This window comes from Macaca nemestrina, chromosome 1, assembly GCF_043159975.1.
Source record: "Macaca nemestrina isolate mMacNem1 chromosome 1, mMacNem.hap1, whole genome shotgun sequence".
Taxonomy (NCBI): domain Eukaryota; kingdom Metazoa; phylum Chordata; class Mammalia; order Primates; family Cercopithecidae; genus Macaca; species Macaca nemestrina.
In genome coordinates, this window is record NC_092125.1 from 56284256 (window position 1) to 56309895 (window position 25640).

The window sequence follows — 25640 nt, forward strand, 5'->3', positions numbered from 1 at the left end:
AATGTTAGCTGGCTGAATCAGGAAGACTTGATCAAGCTGATTACTAAAAATGTCATTTTTTAAAATTTGTTATGTCACTAGAGTTTTAATCACCTTGCAGTACTGACTTAGATTTTTTTTTCTAAGATATTGCTTTTTTAAATGTTATTTTCCACACACTTAGAACCTTGAGAGATTTGTGTTTTCAGAGACACATGAAATACCTTTTTGATTGTATTTTTTATTTTTATGTTTTTAATGGTAGGTTAATATTTTTCAACCTTTACTTCATTATCTTCCCTTCAAACTGCCTTTTTAGGCATTTCTTCCCAATTACCTCTACCCATGAAATTTTAATTCCACAAATACATCTGTTTATGTGCAATACTGTATGTGTATCTATACTTTATACTTAATAGAGTAAAATTTTGTTACCCTTCTCCTCAAAGAACCAAATTTCACCCCCTTGAAATGATAGCACCCTTGTCAAAAATGCATACATCAGACCTTTTAGACATGATTTGATGGAACAGATTAATAGTTCACTGCTTGGGTTCTAGACGGATAATTCTAAGAATGAATTCTGCTTGCTCTGTTGATTAGCTGTGTGACCTTTTGTCAGTCTCCTTAGCTTTCTAAAGCTTCTCTTCTTCATCTGTAAAATGGGAATACTACTATTATCATCCTCATAAGGTTGTGCAGTACATTTAGCATATATTAATTGCTCAACATGTATTAGCTATTACTTTATCATCTTAATAATCACAACTTTAATTTTGTTCTTTGGAACTTAAGACCTTAGTGTCAAGGGATATCTAACTGTTCTCTTTATCCATTTTTTAAATACTGACTGCTGAAAATGTAAGTGTTGGTAACGTAAGATACCTGCAGACCTCTATAATAAATAAAAGCTAATCGGAAAGAAAATTCCTTAGTGTACATATAATTACATGTAGAGTATTAAAATGAATTTACATGATAGCTTGAACCATAGGTTATTATTTCATTAAATAATTCTGGGTTCTATTTTTAGATATTTGATTTAATGGATGCCAAAGCACGTGCTGATTGCATCAAAGAAATAGATCTTCTTAAGGTAATTAATGAACTATTGACTCTTTTGAACATAACATTGTGATAAAAGTGATTTACTAAAATATCACACTTAAACACAAAAAGGTTTTTAAGACTTACACTACACTGATTTTCAAGTAATATTATGTAAGGTTGAATTTCAGTATATTGAAGAATATAGTTATTTTTTTGATTTATTGTTAAATAATATAATCAGAACATTTGGTAGGACCAGCTTTTTTTTTCTCATTTCAAACTAGGAAATAGATAAAACGGGCATAAAACATTGAAAAATTTTTTTTCTTGACCACCCCAACAAGATATATTCTAAAGGTTAAGTAATATAAATGCAAATTAGTATTATCTCAACATGTATTATATTGAAATGGTTCACATGCATTTTCTAATGTTTCAAAACCTTTTTCCAGACTTAGACAGAGTGCATCTAAAGAGTATGCCAGGAATTAGCTTTTTAGTTTCTCATCTACTAAAAATATGACTGAGACCTCAATTATTTCTGCACTGATTCGTTTATAGTGAAGTTTCTTTTGAGAAATGCTGTGGCTTATGTTGTATTTTTAACTTTTAGTTAAGATTTGGCTGTTTTTTTATGCCATCCATTTGTGTTAGTGCCTAAAATGAACCATATTTATGCAAAAAGGAAAAAAGTAAGGTCAAAGCAATGTTTTCTGACTATTTTGTTAGTTGTAGTTATTTCTTGGCACATGAAGTAGCTGGCTTAAATATATGTGAACTTTTACTGTAGAAATAGCACGTCATCATAGAAAATTTGCGGAGAAAACTTTAAGTAGAAAGAAGAAAGTCACCCATACTTTCTGCATAATTTCTCAGAGAAACAATGCATCTCATATTAATGTGTTTAAAGATTGAACAAAATGACTGTAAATGAGTAGGGACTGATACATGTATTTCTACAAGGTAAAATTTTTCTTAGGGATGATTTTATGAATTGGCTCACATAAATAAGTCCTGTATATTATTTGATATAAAAGCAATAGTTAGATATAGTATAGTAGATACCAGCTGTGTTTTGTCTGCTAGCTGGAGTTATTCTAGGACCAGCCATAACTTCTAAATAGGAGTAAAAAGGGCTACTTTATCATTGAGTGTTCCTAAATGAAAGTTCTCATTTTGAGGATGTAATTTTTAGCAGTTGGTGACCTAATTCTGTCATTTACTTCTTGCATCTGTTGATATACTTATTGGGCTTAGCAGTACTTTTAAATTAAGATTTAAATGTAAAATATATTATTTCTAATAATATTAAGGTGAAATTATACCTTTTACTTTTAATAATTGTAGTATTTGTTTCAAAATTCATTAAAGAAAAATATACTGTCATGTTAAGATTTCTATAATTTAAAAAATACAGTTAAGTTTGTTCTTAAGTTACAAAACTGTAAGTGACTCTTAGAAATTTACAGTAAGAAAACTTTCTGATGCCTGTTTTATTTTCTCAGCAACTCAACCATCCAAATGTAATAAAATATTATGCATCATTCATTGAAGATAATGAACTAAACATAGTTTTGGAACTAGCAGATGCTGGTGACCTATCCAGAATGATCAAGGTAAGTTTTTAAAAAGTCGTCTTAATGTTTTGTTTTGTTTTTTCTAATAGAATTGTCTGTTAAACATATAGGGATATTAGATATTTTAAACTAAAGACCTCAATGCAAGACTTATCTGGTAGATATGTAATAAATAGTAGATGATTAGTGATCATAATTCTGAAACTGGTTTACTTGGTGATGTTTCCACTGGTCAGCTTAAATATCTAAAACCAAAACCAACTTGGAAAGGGACCAAGATACTTGTCTTCTGTAAGTCAAGTTTTGCTGTTTGATTCTCTGAGCAGACCATGCTTGCTCCTGTGTCTCTGGACATGAGTAAAAGGAGGTAGAAAGAGACTCTAGAGCAGCCTGACCTATTTCTGGGGGGGATCCATCAAAGAAAGTGGGATTTGCAGTCAGACCTTGGATATCAACCCCACATAAAAATTGTTTTACCTTCTTTTCTAAGGGCATATTAATTGGGTTTAAGTTCAGCTGCAATTAATAGAAACCCTTAAATAATAGTAGCTTAAAAACTGTTTGTCCTTGGGCCAGTTACTCCTCTGCGTCACATTTTCTAAAAAACAAAGTAATAATATGACCTACTTTATAGGATTGTTGTAATTATTGAATTAATTAACATTTATTAAGAGCTTAGAAGAATGCCTCACACATTGTAAGGCTATGTAAATGTATCTGCTGCTGCTATTATTATTATTGTTATTTTTATTACTTCTCTGTCACGTAAAAGTCTGGGGCTAGTATGGTAGCTCTGTTCTATCAAGATTATTTTAGAGACCTAGCCTATTTCTAGCTTATCAAGTCACACTAGGCTTGAAGGGACAAAGAGTACATGCTGGCTTTATCTTAAAGCACATTCCTGAGTGCTGCCTGTCACACAACATTTTCAGCTTCATTCCCTTGGCCAGAATGTAGTCTCATGAACCTATCTAGCTGCAAGGAAGGCTGGAAGAGAAAGTCTTCATTCAGCTGGCCGTGTGCCCAGCTAAACTTCTGTTACTATGGAACACAACTTGAACCATCTAGAAACAAACAAGAATAACTGAATGAGAAAAACAAAAGCTATTTATTCGAGCTTGCTGTAGCAAGGGAGTCAGCCAATCATCACTTGCATCTTGGCAGAGAATTGAAAGCAGACAAAGGAATGAAAGGTTTATAGCGGGAAGAAAAGGGAAGCATTTGGGTATGCCCTGATGGGAGACTGCTGACATAGAGAAGCTATAGACCGGCTGACTAGAAACAGGGTGTCCTTGTGATTGGTTAGGAGTACATATTTGGCTTTCTCTGGTTGGTCCTAGTTAGAAGCAGGGACAAAATTAGGGAAGCTGTCAGTTGTTATTCAATTGTTATAGAAGTTACTGTTTGGCTTCCTAGATTGTCACTAGAGAGAGCAGTCTGGCTTCCTGCAAGTCTAACTTATAGCACGCTGACTTCCTGTGTTGTTTAGTGTAGATAAAGAGTTGATTTCCTGGGCAGGTAGGAAAGATTGATATGTGGTTGGATATATGTACATACATTAGTACATATGTCTTTAAGTAGATGGATGGATATGTGTACATGCATTAGTACATATGTCTTTAAAAAGTATACATATAAACATACTATATATTACTTAACCATCATAATAAAACTATGTGACAGGTATTACTGACCCAATTGTATTTATATGGTCCTTCCTTTTTCTCCCTCATTCCCATGTCCCAGAAATAATCTCTAACCGTTACGTGCATAAAACCTTCCCAACTTTACTTACTATCTTTATACCCATTTAAATATAAAAATATATACTGATACACGTATTCTTTCTCAGACACATCACGATTAATTTTATTACTTTGTTAATAGATAGTTGGATTGTTTTCATTTTTATTCTTACAGAGAAATCTCAAGTACAAAGCCTTATCTACATCAATACAACTATATCTATACATACTCCATTGTCTATTTCTATTACATAGATTCGTATAAATATTGCCGAGTAAGAGTATACACATTTTAAATAATAGCTATTGCCAAATTAGTCCCTTAAATAGTTAATACCAATTTGTAGCTTTTAAAAAATATCTCTATATTTTATTTTTTTATTTATTAGACATTTACTGTGTGCCAGGTACATGGTTTATGGCTTTTTGGAACTCGTCATCTAGTGGGATAATCAGGCATTTGACTAATACTAATGTAAAACTGTATACCTGCAGTTGTAATAAGTTATATAAAGGAAAAGTGCGGGTTATAAGGGATGATTATAACAGGACCTCTGAAACTACACTGGTGAATTCAGATGGCAATTAAAGGATTTTAATCAGTTGTCCTAGTTATTTAATCTTAATGATTGAGCCAGTTTCTACATCAATAAAATTGGGTCAGTAATACCTGTCTTACAGTGTTATTATGATGGTTAAATAATATAATATGTAGTATGTTTATATATATATTTTGAAGACATATGTACAAATGTATGTACACATACCCATCCATCTATCTGTGTCTTTATGCATGTATGATATCTCATAGGTATTCACATTTTCTTTATTCCATTTAAACCTCTGATCACTACGCTTCTAGCCTCCTTGCATCATACAAATCTACTCTTTTCTACTCTTCAAAGTTGTCTTTATTCCTCCAGTTTTACAGAGTATTTAAAAGTCACTAGACAGGAGCACCCTCACCTTCCCATGACTGAACCTGCTAGACCTACTTGTGTCTGTTACTGTTCTCTCCTCCTTCTCTCCTGTTACCATATTCTTGTTAGATAGGAGGGATTGTTATGTTTCCCTCCACCTGGGTTCTCTACCCTTTCTCTGCCTGTATTCTCAGAAATCTTAATTCCTATCATTATCTGTTCCCAGTCCTAGATTCATAACCATTGTGCACTTCTGAGTTCCTTCTCTCATCATTTAAATATGCTCAGGTCACTGTTATTTTAAACATATTTACATGTATATACATGCACACACACCTGTTCCCCATTCATTCATTCATTCAAGAAACATTTTCCAATGGAGAAGTCAAATGCTAAAAGCAAGTAGAATATATGATATGCCAGATGTTGATAAATCAATTAAGAAAAATTAAAGAAAGAAAAGCAATAAGGATTTTAGAGGAGGTGTGTTGCTATTTTATTTTATTTATTTAATTATTTTTTTTGAGATGGAATCTCACTCTGTCGCCCAGGCGGGAATGCAGTGGTGCGATCTCGGCTCGCTGCAACCTCTGCCTCTCAGGTTCAAGCAATTCTCCTGTCTCTGCCTTCCTAGTAGCTAGGACTACAGGCGTGCACCACCACACCCGGCTAATTTTTGTATTTTTAGTAGAGACGGGGTTTCACCATATTGGTCAAGGTGATCTCGAACTTTGACCTCAGGTGATCCACCTGCCTCAGCCTCCCAAAGTGCTAGGATTACAGGTGTGAGCCACTGTACCCAGCCTGTGTTGTTATGTTAAGTACGATAATCTCAGAAGACGCTCTTAAGTCCTACCACCCTCACCTCTGCCTGCTTTTTCCTTCAATTACTACCCTAGTTCTTTTTTTTCCATCACAGTCAGACACTTACTCCTGACTCTCTTTCCAACCTACCACACATAATAGCTCTTTAATGACCTCTATCATGAAAGCCAAAGGACTTTGTCCAGTCTTCATTCTGCTTGATCTCTCAGCAGCATTTGGCCCTGCTTTTCATACCCTTCTTCCTAAAACACTTCTCCACCGGCTTATTGAGTCCCACAGTGTCTTGATTTTCTTCCTACCTCTCTGGAGACTATCATTTTTCTTAACTGAGTCATTCTCTTCTTCCTGGCCTTTAATGATGGAATTTTAAGTTTCAGTCCTTGACTTTTTTTTTTTTTTTTAGTTCTGACTCACATTATAGCTGATCTCATTCATACCTGTGTATTCAGTTACTGTCTATACTCTTGTTGACTTCCAATTTTTTATCTTTAGCATGGAGCACTCTCTAAATTCTGACTCTATATTGGCTCAATATGCCTGTAAACAAATTCCTTACAGACTACCCATCCTCCCATATTCCCTAACTCGAGGCCTGGCACCAATTTATCTAGTTGTGCACTCTGGAAACCAGGATTCTTTTTTGACATTTCACTCTCCCTTACCTCTTCTTTTCAATCTCACCAGATTCTGTTTATTTTTCCTTCTAAATCCATTCAAATTTCTTCACCTGGCTCCCTTTCCATTTCTCTCCCTATCATCTCTCATTTGGAGAGAGAGAGAGCTTTTTAACTGTCTCCCAGTATCCAGCACCCATTCCTTAAATCCGTTTCTCCATCAGTCTTTAAGACGTTAGAGGGGAGAGAAACAAAGCAAAAGGAAAACCTCCTTTCAATCAAATCTTTCTAGGTTTTCACTTTAAGGGTAAAGACTAAAATGTTTGGCAAGATTCAGCAAGCCTTGTGTTCTATAGAAGATACGCTCCCTCAGAGAGGATCAGAGTCCGTTTTGTGTATTCACATATCCCAAGTGCCTAGAGCAGTGCCTGGCACAGAGCTTGTGCTCAGCATGTATTTGCTATAGAATCTAACTCCTGCTCTTGCTGTGGCATATTGGCCTTTCATTTCCTTGAATGTGATTTTATTTTACCTGGGATGCTCTTCTCCATTCTTGGCTGACTTTATTTCTGCTTGTACTTCAGTTCTTAGGTATCACTTCCTCAAGCATTTTCCTTTCACTCATAGAGTACTTTATGGTGTAAGTGCTCCCAGAGTGCCCTTCCTACATAAGACTTAGTAATATAATCATGCATTTATGTGTGTAATTATTTTATTGGTGTTTATATTTCCCATTAGACTTAAATTTCTTTTGAGCACAGAGACCATGCTGGTTTTTCTTGCCTGGCTGTCTTCAGTTCCTAGCTCATAGTACCAACTTCGATAAATATGTAGTGAATAGATGTATAGAAGTTGGTTGTTTTACTTCTATTACACTTCTCTGTTCCAGGGCTCAGTAGATAACATGGGTGGTTGTATAATTGTCACAACAATTTCCTGCTGCTTTATGCTCTGGTCTCATAGAGAGTTGCTGTGATATTCAGTGTATTTTTTTACGGGAGTGGGGTTGGGTAGTTAAGAAATTCTAAAATTGTTTTCTGAACATGCTTATTAGTTCTGTAAGCAGTTCTTTATAAGATAGATTATATCAGGAAAAAAATCATAGGAACTTCTTTTGTGAAGGAATAGAACAGTGGCTTAAAGCTTTGTAAAGGACAGCAGTGAATGCTTGAATTGTAATGAACATGATTCATTTCTTTTTAGTGAGTAATATTGTAAATCATTGTGCATCATAGCAATGTATTTCATTCTCTCAAGTCTTCAGCTTAATTGGGGTAGAAGAGGAAATATAGCTTCTGGTCTGTATTCCAGAAATGAACCTCTGTATAGCATTGCATCAAAGATTTTTACAAGTAAATAATTAATTGGTTCAGAGCAGACTGACAAATATAATTAAGCAATTTATAGTTGAAATATTCAGTATTTCTCTAATTAGTGACAAAGGAATACCTGAGGCTGTGGTCAGATGAAATACTTCCCAGATGAGTTTTAGGATAAAAGGAAATCTAGAATTTTTCATCATAATTTCTTCATTATCAGCAATCAGAATTTTAAAGGAAAATCGACCTTACAAAACAGATTTCAGTTAAATTGTGATGTATATGCCATATATTTTCTTTATTGTAGTTAAATTGGACACATACATGCTCCATTTTGTAGTATGTCTTATTATACTGTTTATTTCTCTATTCTAATGTCAAGAAACATATTTGGTGATGAAGACCCAGTGTAGAGGAAATTAATCTCAAAAATATATAAATAAGAAGATTTTAAAATTTCAGCTTGTCAATAGAAATGTTACTGAAACATATTTTAAATTTTCATGGTTCATTTCACAATATATACTTCATTCATTGAACTATTTGTAAGTACGTGTATTTATAACTACCTATTGGTAAGTCAATTTGAGACAAATAGAAGAAACTATAAATGTGTGTACTTAATATTATATATTTTTAAAAATTGTTTCGCCAGAATATCAATGAAATAAAATGTAACCTAATAAATATTTGGAGAAGAAACTCAGAGGTTTGTTATCTGCCAAGAGAATGTCATACCATATCACAGTGGCTAAGGAGGAAATGAGTATTATTCTTATAAATATTTTTTAGTTAAATATGCAATACAAATAATTTAAATGGATGTCTGTTTTCTGCCAGGAGTTTGGTACTGCGCAAAATAAATAAATAAGACCATCGTTTCTTATTTCTAGGATATTTAGGTATAGGCTATCTTCTTAGATTGCTGACTTTGTGTTTTCTACCTTGTTACCACCTGTAGGTCATTCCTTCTAAATTTGCTAGGAGCCTTAAAACTCCTTTTGTTTATATATACATAAAATTAATTTTACATATTGATTTTTCATGTGTTTACAGTTGTATTTTTGTATTAATTTTTTATTGCTTCATAGCAAATTACCACAAATTTAGCAGCTTTAAGCAACACAAATTTATTAACTCTAGATTCCTGTGGATCAGGATTAGTGGGTTCTCTGCTGAAGGTCTTAGAAAATTGAAATCAAGGTGCCATCTGGGGCTGTGAGCTCACTGAGGTTCAGGGTCTTACTCCATGTTCACTGGTTTTTGGGGGAATTCAGTTGTTTGAAGTTGTATGGCTAAAGTTCCTGTTTCCTTCCTGGTTGTCAGCTGGGGGTATCCTTAGGTTCTTGAGGCTGCTGGCCGTTTTCTGCCCCATTTGTCTCCACGACCTGCCATTGTGTTCCCTTAAGATCAGCAGGAGAATTTCTCTGGGTTCAGATCTCTCTTGACGTTTTTGAATGGCTCACCCAATTAGGTCACGACTACTCAGGCTAATGTCTTTCTTGATTAACTCAAAGTCAGCTGATTAGGGACCTTAATTACATCTGCAAAATCCCTTCTATATAACATCATATAAAATGGGAAGAGTAATTAATAATATTCACATGTCCTACTCACATTCAAGAGAATGGGATTATATAACAGGACTTGAGAATTTAGGGGAGTGATGTACATCTTAGAATTCTGCTTATGGCAGACATTAATATATTAGCTAAATGTCAACCATGTTTTGGAGATAACTGTTATTTTCAAATATTGTAACTCAAAAATCTTGTTCACCTACTTGGTTTGGCTGTTTTTACATTTGCAGACACATTTTTATTTGTACTTATCCAAATGTAGAGGTTGTATTGGAAATAAAATCACTTTGAAATGTCTTTTACACTCTTGGCCTTTGGATCCTTAAAGCAATAAAGGTTTCCCAGCAGTCCCATCTCTCTTTGATAACTCTGATTTATTGTTTACCAGGATACCTACACTTTCCATTTCAGCGTCTGGACAAAGTGTATAGCCCATGTCAGACAATTATGAGAACTGCCAGTGATTCCAAATGCAGTTTCTCACTAAGACTTTTGTATAAGATCGTCATCTGTCTTATATTTCATGTTAGAATTATTCTGAAGTCCTACAAGTTAGTAGCGCTATCTGAAAAAAAAGCTACACAGGATTGAATATTCTTTTATATATATAAATTAAAAATATACATTTTATATATATACACACACATAGATACATTTACTTAGGTACCTATATAATATATGTACATCTATGTGTCTATATCTGTATAAATTTTTGTCTACATATGGTATGTATATATAGGTGTGTTATATAGAATTTTTTTAAAGAGCAATGTTACTGATAAAATATCACTTGTGTTTTCCTTGATACTTAAGTAGTTTGAAATTGAAGCAGTATAGAACTTAGAGATTTTAGGAAATTGAACACTTTATACCATGAAATGACCATTATTTAATTCTGTGAGCATAAATAAAAGGTGGTGTATGAACTTTGATCTTTGTTTGCTTGGAAAAAATTGAAGATAATTTTGAAGGAGCTTATTGCTCCTTACATTTGAAGATGATAGTGATATAAAACTCCCTTTTGTAAACCATGAAATAGCATTGCGAGCAGTAATTTTGGTAACTGTAGACACTGAAGTAAAGATAAGGGTTCAGACACCATTATGTTAAGCATCTTAATTTCTCTCCTTTAGATTTCAATTGAGATACTTTTACTGTTCTGCTGTGTTTTCTTTGTTCATTATGAAAATTAAAATATCTCTTCAACTCTTACTGTTGTCTAGTATAACATAGCAAGAAAGAATTTATTAAAGAGGGAAATATTTCTGTTTCTCTTTGTGACCTTCTTTGTCTCCTCTAAGACTGACCGACTATTCTTTTTAATCTCACTTTATCACTAGTACTCTGATGCAATAGAGAAAACATTTTAAGTATTTCCAAGTATTTTCTTATCAGTTTTAGTAATGTGGAAACTTCTCTTAAGAATTATTCACATGGCAGCAATGCAGGGACCATTCTTTGTAGTAATTCTATTGCATTTGTGTGTTTTTATTGTTGATCTTTTAGTTTTTTAATATTCTAAATAAGTTCCTTGATATTGATGTACCGGTTTTCAGGAGGCAACTGTTTTGGGGAAGTTTTGTGACTTTATGAGTACTTATTTTTCTTGTTTGCTAAATAATTTAAGAGGTTTTTTTCCCCTCAAGGTGTAATTGCTCCCGAAAAATATTTTCTGTTTCACATTTTCTACCCTAAGATGAAATATATTTTTGGCTTGCATTAATAACCTGCATAATTTTAACTTTTGGGAATCAATTGATTATATTTATATTCTATTATAATCTAAAAACAGCTTAGCACTCTTAATAGATTTTCAAACATTACAGGAAAAGACAAAGACTGGTAGACCTTGGATAAGAAGATAAAAAGATGCTAGTGATAAGTATTCTCAGTGATCTCATGACTGTAAGGCCCATTCTACTTTACACCTTCTAATGCAACTTAAGGTATCTGAATTTTATTCAGTGTGCCAAGAGAGAAAATACTTATGCACTGTAAATTAGTATTACATGCCAAAATTTTAATTTTATATAATTTCCCACAATTGTATATAGCAAATATTTGTGAAGTTTAGTTTGTTGATAACTCATTGTACCTTCCAAAGAAAAATGTTTCCATAGAAAGATTAATTAAAAAATCACACTTAGAACTGCCTATTATACTTCCAGAAGCATCCTTTTTCATCACCCAGTATCTGTGCATTTGATTCTTTGAAATAACCACGACAAAATATAGTCTTATAAAATTGCATTATAATTGCAATGCTGTGTTTGGGAACATCCCCTCTGATGGTAAATGTTTGACCTAATTACAAGCTTATAGCAAAGAACTCCTTGTCATCTCATGTTAAGACCTTTTATAGTATTAAATGGACCAGTAGGAATCTCTTGAGTTTTTTTGTTGTTACTAATTGGATATATGAAGGATAAGGCATACCAGGAAACTATTATTTTTAAGTATGAAATGTGCCAAACAGACATTTATTATTTCTGTTTCATTTGAAACTAAGACTGTAGACCCACAGATTATATTTCAGAAGTAGTGGAGACTTCATAGATCATCTCCAAACTAGGAAGCTGAGACCCATCAAGGTTAAATGGTTTGTTCAAGGTCACACAACCAGTTACTGTCAAACCTTATAATCAAGTCTATTATTATAAGATGGATATGGATTGTGTTAGTGGCACATTTAAACATTTGACAACACTCCAAGCAGGAAATGCTTCCTTATATTTAACATAAATCACTTACTTCCTCTTACTAGATACTTGAAAGAAATGGAGAGCAGCTGGTGCCTGTAATTCCAGTTCTCTTATAACTTCATTATTTCTCATCATTTAATTAACATTTTTCCTAATCCTCTTCAAACACACCTTGCACACCAGGATTGCATTTTGTTTCGTTTTGTTTTTTATATTTTTTAAACACAGCAGTACATTTCTAAAGGATGCTTAGTGTATGATTCTCTGGATTGGCTACACAATTGCAAGTCCCTTTGTTAAATATTAAAAATTTTTAAAACGGCAGTAACAGGGCTTTAAACCAAGTGCCAGACCTGCATAATACAGGTTTCCTGCCCATGAAGCTGACCCTAATAGTTCCAGATATTTTGCCTGAAATTTTCTTTTTTAAAGATTAACATGTCAAACTGTATGCTTAAATGTTTTGATATGCCACAGAGAGTAATAATTTTTTTGTAAAATAAGATCGTTTTCTATTCTTTCTCTGTTGATGAGGTTATGCTGGGTAATATCATTGAAGCTTTTCCTGAGATTTCTTGAGGAAGAATATTATAATTCTATAACTCAGAAATAAACAGTGTATATTCTACTTGGAGTTGTAATGTCTAGAATGCAGGAACCAAGTTACCCAATGGAGTTCAAAAATGGTGCTTAGATATTCAGTATCCACTATGTAATTGGATTTGATCGTGGTTGTTTAATTTGTAGTAGGGTGTTTGGAGATTAATAATTTTAAAAAGAGTGTATCTATTAAGATGTGACTATTTTCCCAAAATCTTTGAAAGGAAACAGCTTGGATCAGCTGTAGCTCTTTTTATATTAATATAAATCACTTAGATGGTGATGCAGATGGGTTTTACCAGATAATGCTGAATTTCACCTAAGTGAAATGTTGGTAATCTTACACATAAGTCAGAAATAATATAATCTGATGTTTGTATATACATACATTTTGTATGTAAATTGATTAACTTTTTGTCACATCTGATTTTTCTATTTGAATAATATCCAGTATTTATTTGGATAATTTTGATAACAGTAGAAAAGGTGCTTTTAAAGTAACTAGTATTTGAAGATTTGCATAGAGAAAAGACTAGCCTACTTAAAAAAAAAAAGACTAAACAAAATTATGTCCAAATTATCAGGTGTATATGGGTGTTGATTTTTGCCTGCCCATAAATTTTTGGATACTTTATTTTCAACTACAAAAAAAGTTGCAATTCTATTTCATAGCATAAATATGGTAAAAGCACCCTGTCACATATTCTTTCATTTTCTTATAAATATTTATATTAGTTCCAACTTTTAGATGTATTGGTTACATTATTTATTGCTATATCAAAAACTTGCTGTATAACAAATATATGTACATTTTTACTTTTTACATGTTGGCATTAGATTTTTTTTTTTTAATCAGAGCTAACCATTTATATAGAGCTGCCTTTTTTCAAGGGAAAACAGGATTTTCAAACAATAATGCTCATTGGCTAGATGATTAACTTTTAAGAAGATATGTGTTTATTAGAATAAATTTTAAGAGAAGGTTGTTCTTTCTTTTTTTTAATTTCTTTGGCTTTATAGAAGTTCCTATTTTGTAGTGCTAATATACATTTTACCCATAGTAAAAAGAATTCAAATTTTCATTGCCTTTTTGCCGTTCATCCTCTTTTAAGAGATAGCCAACAGTGCCACCATCAGAACAGACAGGCTCTTCTCATTTTAGGTGTTGGTTTTCTCGAAAAACAACAAAAAAAACAAAACCCAAAAAACCCTATACTTAAGGAATGGTTTAAAAACCACATATGTTTAAGCAGACATTTATTAAAAATAATGAGAGATACTAATGGCATAATGAAACTGCCTTTATTTTATGAAAAAATCAAATTCATGTTATTCTTCAAAGGCCTATAACTAATTTGGATACTTAACTCTTACCAGGTCATTCTGAGTAGTAGTATATTGAATTCAGCTTATTGTCATCAGTTTTAACTTGTAAGCTACAGTTTCAAAGAATACAAAAACATGAAAATAATCAGATCATCTTGGTCCGGTAATGTCTTCCCTATTGTGCAATTTGGGGGCAATTTTTAAATTATGCCTTTTCTTTTAGACTTGATTTCTTTTTTATAATGGTATTTAAAAAGTAAACTTCCAACTACATTATAATTATGATGATTTCAAAATCTGTATTAAAGCATAAAAATTTGTTTTCATGGTCTGATATGTACATGATATGGTATATTTATTTTTGAATGAAAAGAAACCTGGTCCCCATCTTCCTGTTGACATCAAACAGTCCTCTGATATGCTAATCCAGCATCAGGGAGAGCACATATATACAGGGTTTATTTGGATTCATTCCAAGTCTGAAAGAAAATTATGTGTAAAGAACTGATTTTGCAGCATTACCCCCTTTGAATGAAAACTGATGTTGACACAGTCTGCAATTAAAAAGACATAGTCTTGAAACATGATATGGGAGGTTTCTAACATTTTAGTAAGACCCTGATTTGCTTTTTAATTACCTGGTCATCTAATTGTTTTTTATTCTTTGGGATATAATGTTACTGATGTAATAGCTATTGAAATTGCTAATAAATTTATTTCTGTAGTATGTGTTATAAGAAAGATTAACGTAAGATTATTAGCTTTTCCTTAAAGATTTATCCTTTGGTTCATACGTTGAGTACATGTGAGACAGTAGATATAATTTTTTGCTCAGTATGAAGTAGGGATATCAGCGAATTTCCTGTACTGTTTTTCCATTCAGCCTGCCCTCAGCTGGTCACTGGTGTAAAAACTGAAAGGTAGCTGTTTTAGAATTTTCTCAAGTATAGTTCCTCCATATTCAATAACAAAAAATCAATTTAGTTGGACTTCTCAAAATATCTTTGGATATCTTTGGATAAATTGCATTGAAGTACATATTTAAATTTTAATATATATATTTTAAAACAGTTAAAATTATTAGAAAATTTTATGAAAACCAATTAAAATGCAGTATTCATGTTGGTTATTTATAAGTATTGTTAAATGGGAAACCACTTGCATTTTGTTTTTGAAAAATAATTTTTATGTATTGAATCTTTGTAAGTCTTACAAAGCTAAGAACTTTGTCCTTGAAGTAGTATATTATTAGTGTAGTCTTCTAGCAGATTTATTGTAGAAAAAATGAGCATAAATAAGTACCTCTGGTTTTACAATTATTGTAGTATTTGCCCTCTTATGTGCAAGGACCTCTCTCCTAAGTAGCCTGTTGGTGCTGTCAGCTTTTTGCCTGGGCATTCCTGTAAGGTTTTTCTTCCGTGGAGTTTAGTTTCATTCATTCAAAGCAGAGTACAAGTTTGACTTGCATTGTACAGTAGAAATATTCATGAAAACTTTCTACATAAATTCCTTTTATTTATTTAACTTTTAATAAATTGTGATATTTCAAATCACCAGGGTGGTTCAGTATTTAAAAGGAATTCTGTAGTGAAACCTTCTGCCAGGAGAAGAATTGTCTTTTAATGAATGTAATTACCTACAGGTATCTAGACTTTTTTATTCTGGCTCTTCTTAAAATCAAATTTGACATCTTCCTTTTAAGACAAGAAATTGTTTTAGATGTTAATTTTTTGAAATAGTGGGACGTCACAAAAATGTACCGTTACACAGTTTCCGCCAACCTTAGTTATAATAGGAAAAAACTTAAGCCATTATGTCAGATAAAATTCTTGGAATCATTTCAGTATAAAGATCATATGCTTTTCAGCTGATAATGGTAGATAAAATTAGGTGTTTTTCTGACTTACAGATTTTTTTCCTATCAGAATCCAGTCTTGAGAAATTTTAGATTTTATAATTCTTATTTTTAATTTTCAAAAAGCATTTTAAGAAGCAAAAGAGGCTAATTCCTGAAAGAACTGTTTGGAAGTACTTTGTTCAGCTTTGCAGTGCATTGGAACACATGCATTCTCGAAGAGTCATGCATAGAGGTAAGATAAAATCATTAAGAACTTTTAATCTTGTTTTAAATGATATAAGTTCTTTAAAGTAAATGTCTTCCAGTCATTACATAATACCATACTTTTTTAGGTAATTATTTTCAAATTATAATTATGCTAGAATGTTAAACCTTTAAATAAAGCACTACTTGATTTTAAATAAGAATAAGAATGTAAATTAATCTGCTTGACTCTTATGAGCATCTTACAAACCAGTAAGATGCTGTTGGTAAAGAGAAGACAGCAATCAAATATATTTAAGGAAGAGTTTTTTGTTTCTTCAATTAAACAATGTATATCATAACCACTTAGATTTTTAATATTCAGTATTAGCTCAGCATTCTTATCAGTCAAGTGGTTGAGCAGAGTATGTTAAGATTACATCAATGAGTAATTGATCCGCTGATACTGAAGTGTGAAAAATTTTAATACAATTCATTTATGCAATTAAGATTTTTAAAGCCATCTAAGTAAATAATTATATGCCTAATAGTGTTGTGGTTTTATATTTTATGCAAATCTACCAATACGTTAATCTTTAGTAAGATATTTTATTTAAAATTGAAATCAAAAGGACACGTGTATTTTGTACTTTAAATTTCACAGGTTTTTTGAGAATGGAAAACAAAATGCATTTGAAATAGAAATTAATAATCACATTCATCATAGTACATTGATGATTAGCTGTCTATCAGAGAATCGAGAACTTCTAGGTATTAGGATATATCAGAATTATTCAAAATAAACTAATTGGTCCATAATTCAAACTTTCATGATTAAAATAAATTTTAAATTCTATCATGAAAAGTAGTTCTTAATTCCTTTAAAATTTCTAAAATGTCTATCATCTTTTACCTGATCCCTTCCTTTATTCACAGATATAAAACCAGCTAATGTGTTCATTACAGCCACTGGGGTGGTAAAACTTGGAGATCTTGGGCTTGGCCGGTTTTTCAGCTCAAAAACCACAGCTGCACATTCTTTAGGTAAGAGACACAATATAATTTCATTCAGTTACTTTGCGTATGTGTCATTAGAAGATAAGAGGTGTACCAATTACATGCCAGCTCTTACATTCTTAATAAAACTATTTTGAAAATCACCAGGTCCTGAACAGATGCCTGCAACTCTCTATTAGGTATAAGGTTTCCTCTAATATGACAGTTGGATACTTCTGTTAACTTGACCTCAGGCAGACATTGAGTAAAAAAAAAAAAAGTGCTGATAAATCTGGTGTAACTATTGCCATAGAAAAGTCCTTTTATTCTACATTTAATAATAGATAATATGGTGATTAAGCTGTCTCTTGGAAGACTTCACCAGACCATTTAAAAATACAATAGTAGTTTGTAAATTTTTATTTATTAAAATAACATATATAGTTTTGAGTGTTATTGTTTAGAAATAATAGAAATTACTAAAAGAGATAATTTTTAAATTGGGTAACTTAAAAGGAGTGATAGGGCTTATCTTAAAACTCCTCAAATCATATATTCTTCTTGTAAATACAGGACTTAGATCAAATGGTGACAATCAGAATTAAGTAAAAGTTATGTTAAAAATAAGTTGGCTTTGATTTAATGGTGCTCGTCTTTGGTGTCATAATTTCATTGAAAGCTATTTTTTTTTTATAAAATTGTTTTGAGATATGAAATAAAAACCTTTTAAACGTCCTGATGAGGAATAAATGAGTTATACTAAATAACAAAGTAGTGAAATGAACATCTGAATTAATTGACTAGAGTTTTAAAGTTTTCCCGGCTTTGTTACCTAAGGTTCTGTGTGGCCTTGAACCTGTCATTGAATGTTTCTATATTTCTAAAACAGTACCTGAAATGTAAATAAGTACTCAGTATTCGCTGAATTACAAAATATTGTATCCTAATTTCAAGAGTGTTGGAAAGATAATGCTTTGCGTTTTTAACGGGATTTCAATTTTGTCAAGTATTTTGAGAAAATGAAATTTCGCACTGATGCTGAATAACAGTTTTTTCTCCTTTCACTTCACATTTATTTTTATAGAGCATTGTAATTTTTCCTGAATAAAGAAATTTGACATGAAATTCCATAAGAAATGCATGTAATTTGCCCAGCACTTTAATAAAGTTTTATTGGGAAAGTTGAGAGTGGAGGATTTCTATAGAGAAAACAAACCTTAGACTGTTTCAAGCCAGTGCCATTTGTCAGTAGTAGACAACGTTTTCACTTTATGTTACTCATCTGAATAGAAGAATGTCATAAAAGCATTCTGTCACTAGTTTAGATAGAAATGCCAGGCTACAATTACATACACACACCTGCACATTCCCCTGCTTATGCACACACGTGTGTTGTTTACATGCTGCTTTGCAGACTATCTCTGAGCCTGCTCTAGTCATCCAGCCCAAAGGATCCAGTGTTATATGAAACTCAGTTTCGTTTTGTTTGATTTGCCTGATACTGCCTCTTGTAAAAGTTCTAAACAGAATTTAAGAACATATATGCATCTCCAAATTGAGGTGATATGCTAGTAGAAATTATGGAGTAAAATTAATTTTAATAGATTTAATAATTCATTATGAGTTTCTAATACCAAGTTTTATCAAAACCAACTTACCTAGGGTCATGTAATTATATATATGTAATATATAAACATTATGTATATTTATATAATATATAAATATATTGTTATATATATAAATGTGTGTATATATACACATTATAAATAAATAAAATATATGCTCATGCCCATAATTACTAAGCATTCTAAGACATACCTGAAATACAGCAGTGAAAAAATAGAAATAAGACTGTTTTCTTAATGGATGAATCATAGAATATTAATTTTTTTCACAAGTATTTTTTGTTTTACATATTATTTTGAGAAAAAAATATATCCTTAAAATAAGAAAATTTCCTTTATCCCTTCTTGTCTTCTCTGTGAACTGAAGATTTTGATTGTTTAAAACGAAAGTTCATTAAGCACAGTGCATTATATACAAATAATTAAAATTTGGACTAGTCTACTAAGGCTCTTTGGACCCCATAAAAATCCTACTTAGAAGAATCAAGAAAATTCTCTGCTAACATACTATATGTAAAATAGCAAGGATAGAAATCCTGACAGACATTCTTGATGACAAATTGACCCTAATTTTTAATTGTATTACTCTGCTATGTTGTCATATATTTTTAAGAGCAAATTTAAGTTTTCTTCTCAGAGTTGGCACTGCAAAGTAATTGAAAAAGTGGTGACCTATGCAAATTTATTTTGCTTATAGAAAACACAAAAGAACTATAGATTTTATTGTGTGTTGATTCATTTTTTAATTTTACTGAGGATACAATCTATAGGGCATGATTCATCCATAGAGCAGGTATACATTTCAGTGAAACTATAAATAAATGAGATCTCTATGTAGTTCATAAGGAAAAATCTACATAAGTTTACTTTAAACAAAGTTTGTACTGGAGCCAAATTTCTTTTAACTTTGGGAAGGAGGTATTTTCAGGAATTTAATTTTAAAATGCAAAGATATATAAGATTTTAAAAACGTCTTACGCATTTATATTTTCAAAATACATTTTTGTTGAAAAATCAAGATACGGTTTTAACTTATTTTAATTCATTAATAGGATTGTGCACTTCCAAAAACTATGTTTGTATTTAACAATCCTTAAGAGATTGGCAAGTCTTTGCATTTTCAATTGTCTGTTCATTTGGTGTCTCTTATTTTTATCTTTTGATTCCATGATAAATCAACATACAATAAAACCTGTAGTTCTGTCTTCTGTAGCAAATAAAATTGTATAGGTGGCCACGTTTCCAATTAGTTTTCAGAACCAATTCTTAAAAGTATGACAGCATAGTAGTAATTCCTTTAATATAAGGATTGAGAATTACAAATACTAAATCTGATATTGTTGCATGTTCAAACTATGTTCAGATCTTCAAAACTGAAAAATATCCTAGCAGGTCTTCACCTGTTTTTCTTCTTCCTCCCTGCTACCACCACATACGTTGTCTCAAAATATCTCTACTTTCCGTTCCCTCATTCCCTCCTCCTTACTCGATAATTATTTCACATCTGGACTAGGAGATTACCCTCTTTTGTTTCTAATATTTTTCTTCATAATCCATTCTGTATGTTTCCACTAGAGTTATCTTCCTCAGAGACACTATCTGATTGTGTTACTTTCCTCAAAATCCTCCTTGGTTCCCTGTTGCCTGAAGAATGTCATGCAAGGTCCTTGACCTGGCATTCAGCGCCCTTTACAGTTTGGTGTCCTCTAACTTTCCACTCTGATTATTGACTGACTGTATCTCCCCAGCTCATGATGTGCCAGCCATGTTTTTCCTCTTGCTTTCTTCTGAAAGAATGAACACTGGGATTTGCATGCTCTGTGGGACCTTTATCAAGCCATTTATTAACTTTTCTAAAACTCAGTGTCTGGATTTATAAAACTGGAAATGCAGGTAATAACCATCCTATGTTGTCCCTTAACTCCTAAACAATTCCTGACCAAATAATATAATGAATGCAAGTGTTTTCTTAACACTGTAATAAGCCGGATAAATGTTCACTTGCTTATGGTGGTGGTGAAGTGATGAAGGTGCAGAAAAAGAAAGGGGGAAGTGGAGGAGTTCTCCATGTACAATTTATTTATTCTGCCTGAACTGATTGATTTAAAAACCTATTATATGCGGGTGCTATTCTAGAGACAAGGAATGTAGCCTGAGCAAGACAAGTCCTTGTCCTCAGGGAGCTTACCTTATGGTGGAAGGAAATAGATAATAAAGCAAACAAAAAACTAAGATGAATTATTAGTGATATGACAGAAAATGGCCAGTTGGGGAACTAATTTGGAGAGGGTGAGATGGAGCAAGTCCCCTCTGAGAAGGTGATATTTAAAGTGAGATGCAAAGGATGTAAAAGGGGCAGCTATGAAATAATGTCCCAGGTAGACTGAAGAGCATTTCATATAAAGGGTGGATACAGGATAAGCTCTGTCTGCTGGAACTGAGTGAAGAAAAGACAGGGCTGGATGTAGGAGCAATTCACATTTTATTCTAAGTGCAGTGGCAAGCTTTCACAAGGTTAAATGTAATGAGGAGAGCGATGTGATCTGGGTTGAAGGCAGCAGCCACAAACCTCTTCGTTCTTCTTTGGGCTGAGCATTCCCAGGATAGTGTTCTATTTTCAGGGTCTTCTGTGTCCTGCGAGTCTGCATCTTTTCCTCTCAGAGTACCCCTTAGTATGTGCTACCCAGAACTGAGCAGAGTACACCACATTGGAACTCATTAGCCCATAAAACAGAATGTTTACACTGCCTGTGATCTGTGATCTGAACAGTTGTTTGGTTTTTTTGGTCTCCTTATCCTCCTCCCATCTTCACTTTTTTTTTTACACGAAATTATGTTAAGGAAGATTTTCATTTGTTGTTTTTGTATTAATTTGGTTGGAGGTATGACTAGGGAGACTAACTGTAGGATATATTATATACACACACACACACACACACACAAATGAATTTTGCCTTGGTTTTATTTGTCAACCTTATAAAAATATATGTTAAGAAACTTATTATCTATATCTGCATCTTTAAAATTTATAATGAGGGCACAGCTTTCTTAAGCTTTCTAATAGTGTATGTCAGTGACTTTCAAATTTCTTGACAATGATGCAACTGTATTACATTCTGATATTTTCTGTTCTATTTTATTTCGCTAGAAATCCCACTGGTTTCAGCCCACTAAATTGATTTCACAACTCATTAATGGGTTGTATGACCCACAATTTGGAAAACATTGGTCTAAGTCTGCAGCGCCTTCATGCTGTTTCATTTACTTAAAGGCTAATTCCCATTTTCTCCCTACTTTTGGACATTCTCCAGACTTGTTATCTGGCCAGTTGAATTGGTCAATCATAAATTACTCATTTATACTGCTCCTTGTGCTTCCGGAGGGGTATGATAACATTTATCACAGTTCTTTACAGTTTGCAAATCATTCAACTCTCTAAAATCCTTACACATACATGTGAACTATGCACATGAGCTGTTTGTATTCTAAAGTTGAGAAAACGAAGCAGGGAAAGGTAAACAGCTAGAAGATAGTGGGTAGGTCTGTGGCTTCCTAGTCTGGGTTTACTCTTGCATGCAGTCTGTTTTTTCATTATGTCAGTTCCTTGTGGCATTTTTTTCATATTTTATACTGTTTTCTGATTTGTTTTATTAGATCTAGAAGTACTATGTTCAGCTTTGTTACATTGCTTAGGAGCCTACATATGAAGACATAGTTTGCTGTCTCTCCTACAATTGACTACAATTACTGCTTCAAGATTCAGAAGTAAACAAGAAGTAGGTCTCTAGGATATCAAAATCTGTCTTCATGGCCATCTGTCCTCCCATAACTTTAGCTGATATTTCTAAAGAATGGCTGTTTTAGACTGAAAGCTAAAATTTCACCAAAACTTGTGAAATTGGAATATGGCAATCAAGTAGTATATTTTCTCATATCACAAGAGGCAGCATATACTTTTGGTATATTTCTATTTCTTAACTTACTCTGAGGTGTCCTTTCAGCAAATATAAACATTCTGACCCAGAGGCAGCTTACTAAGAGATTGAGTATCTTAATCGTTGAATATTTAAACATATAAACAGAATACCAGAACAATTTTTATATATTCCCAAAGTATACTATTTCTAGTCAAATCATATCAAACTTCCCTTATTTCCTATAATAGTGACCCAGGAGAATCCTCTATTGCTACTAAATAGTAACAATAACAACAGTGGCAATGAATACGAGTACTGTATAACATTTAAAAATTGGTGAGCATTTTAAATCATGTTTTCTCCTCTGTTCCTCTGTGTTGTGAGTACAGTAAGTGTTACAGATTAGAAAACTGAGATCACTCTATTTAATACTGAACCTGACTGCCCCCACTTCATCCCTAGAACTCCTAAACCTTACCCTGTTTTAATTTTTTTTTTTTCCTTAGGACTTAGTATCTTCTGACATGCTATGTAATATTCTTACTATGCCTTGTATGTATTGTCTCTCCCAGCTAAAATGCAAGCTTTATGAGGACAGAGATCTTTGTGTATTTAGTTCCCTCATGTACCCTAGATACCTAGAAGAGGGGATTGCTCATAATAGATATTCAGTAAATACTGATTGAATGAATGAAGCTTAGAGACAGACTACACACATAAAGGGTGAATTTGACTAAGTATATCAGTAAGTATAGGTTAGATTATGCTGCCAGAAGAAACAACACAAAAATTCCTCAATTGCTTAGCACTGAAGAATGTTCTAATCTTTTGTCAACCACAGTGAGTTGTAGACCTATGTTGATCTTTAAGGTAGCTGCCATCCCTTCATGTGGTGACTTGGCATTCCAGGCAGCTTCAGTCTTGTGTTATCTTCATATCAGCATACGTTTTTGTGATCCCATGAGGGGAAGACAGCATGGAGAATCACTTACTGGCTCTTAATTAAGCCCTTCTGCTTGAATGTAACACAGATTACTTCCATTCACATTTCGTTGGCCAAAACAGATCTCATGGCAATGACTATCTCAAAGGGACAGGGAAATGTAATTCTCCTAAAATGTCCAAAAAGAGGAGAATCAGAAATGTGAGTATAGACCATGGCTTTAAGATAGAGAAAAAATACCTAATTTAGATTTTTTTTTTTAAGATATTGCTTGTATCCTTTTTCTACTTGTTTGTTTTTGTGACATATTTGTAGCTATTGCAACGAAAGGGTAATTAACTCTCTTAATGGGAATGGGTGGTAGTGGTGAATGAAGAGTAAGCCATTAGGAAATTTACATCTTTCTAAATTGGAAAATTCTGAGCAGAGAGATTATCTTTAAATCCAGAATGATTCATGAGGTTCACTGGAGTATTGATCCCTGGTGACTTTTCTCTGGATCAATAAATCTGCAGTTATCCCTGCTGGACTTGCTTTTGATAACAGCTTATTTTGGTCAATGTAAAACATTTATAATAAAAAATAGTTACTTATCAGGCTTCAAATACTCATATGGACTAAGTGCCGTGTAGCACATTCACTGATTTCTATTCTGCATTTCTTTGAGATAGGTATGATTATCAAGTTTAGATTTCTATCAGTTAGTGACCAAGCCAGAGTTCATTTAAATTACAAAGGACCATAATTTTAACCTTTATACATTGCGTTATTAACCATATTATTATTCTTTTGGCGAATGTATTGGCTTCTCCTGCCCTGCCGCCCCTGACAAGAAAAGAGAACCAAAAAACAAAACAAAACAAAACAAAAAAAACACCATCCCAGAATGATCCAGTGAGCTTTTAGAAGTCAAACATTTTTTTGAACCATATACATTTTTCTCTTAACACCCTTGGTCCTTATGTAATCCTTGGTGTGAGGTAGGTGCATACCACATAGAACTGAGTGTTTCACTCTCCCATGCAATGCATGAATCATTAGCACATTTGTATTTATTTTCAATTGCTGCCCTAACACATTACCAAAAACTTAGGGGCTTAAAACAACAGAAATGTATTATTTTTCAGTTCCATAGCTCAGAAGTCCAATATGACTCTGACCAGGCTAACATCAAGGTATCTGTAGGATTGCAGGACTTCTGGAGGCTCAGTCCATTTCTTGTCTATTCAGATTATGGCAGAGTTTAGTTTTTTGGTGTTGTAGAACTGAAGTTCTTGTTTCCTCACTGGCTGTGAGCTGAGGGCCATTCCCAGCTTCTAGAGGCTGCCCTCATTCCTTGGCTCCTGGCTTCCTTCCTCCCTTTTAAAAGTTAGTGGTGGAGAGTTCCTGTCACACTTTGAATGTCCCCTGCCCCTTCTGTTGCATCTCTTACTGATAATCTAGCGTAATCTTCCTATTATAAAGTCCTCAACCTTTATGGTGGCAAAGTCTCTTGCCACTACCATAACATAAACAGGTATAGCACCAAGAGGCAAAGATCATGGAGACAGAATTTCTGCCTGTAACGCAATTTTAATAGACTAATAGACATTTTAATAGATGCGACAGCTGGGGAGACATTCATATCCTCCTCTAAAAGCCTAATTAGGTGAAATTGTTTAAAAGCTAGAGAGGTTCTAGGCTAGGCGCAGTGGCTCACACCTGTAATCCCAGCACTTTGGGAGGCCAAGGCAGGCAGATCATGAGATCAGGAGATCGAGACCATCCTGGCTAACATGGTGAAAACCCATCTCTACTAAAAATACAAAAAATTAGCCTGGCGTGGATCGCACCACTGCAGTCCAGCCTTCAGTCCGGACAGAGCAAGACTCTGTATCAAAA

General features: G+C 33.0%; 1 protein-coding gene across 3 annotated transcripts in view; it reads left to right on the forward strand.

Moving 5' to 3' along the window:
* LOC105484949 (NIMA related kinase 7) overlaps window positions 1-25640 on the forward strand; it is a 151118-nt gene that overhangs the window by 96192 nt on the left and 29286 nt on the right. For all 3 annotated transcript variants that reach the window (XM_071077634.1, XM_071077636.1, XM_071077633.1), the window contains 4 exons: window positions 1013-1075; window positions 2535-2645; window positions 16219-16327; window positions 17215-17322. In XM_071077634.1, the coding sequence (XP_070933735.1) occupies window positions 1013-1075; window positions 2535-2645; window positions 16219-16327; window positions 17215-17322 (391 nt within the window). The remainder of the gene's footprint in view (window positions 1-1012; window positions 1076-2534; window positions 2646-16218; window positions 16328-17214; window positions 17323-25640) is intronic.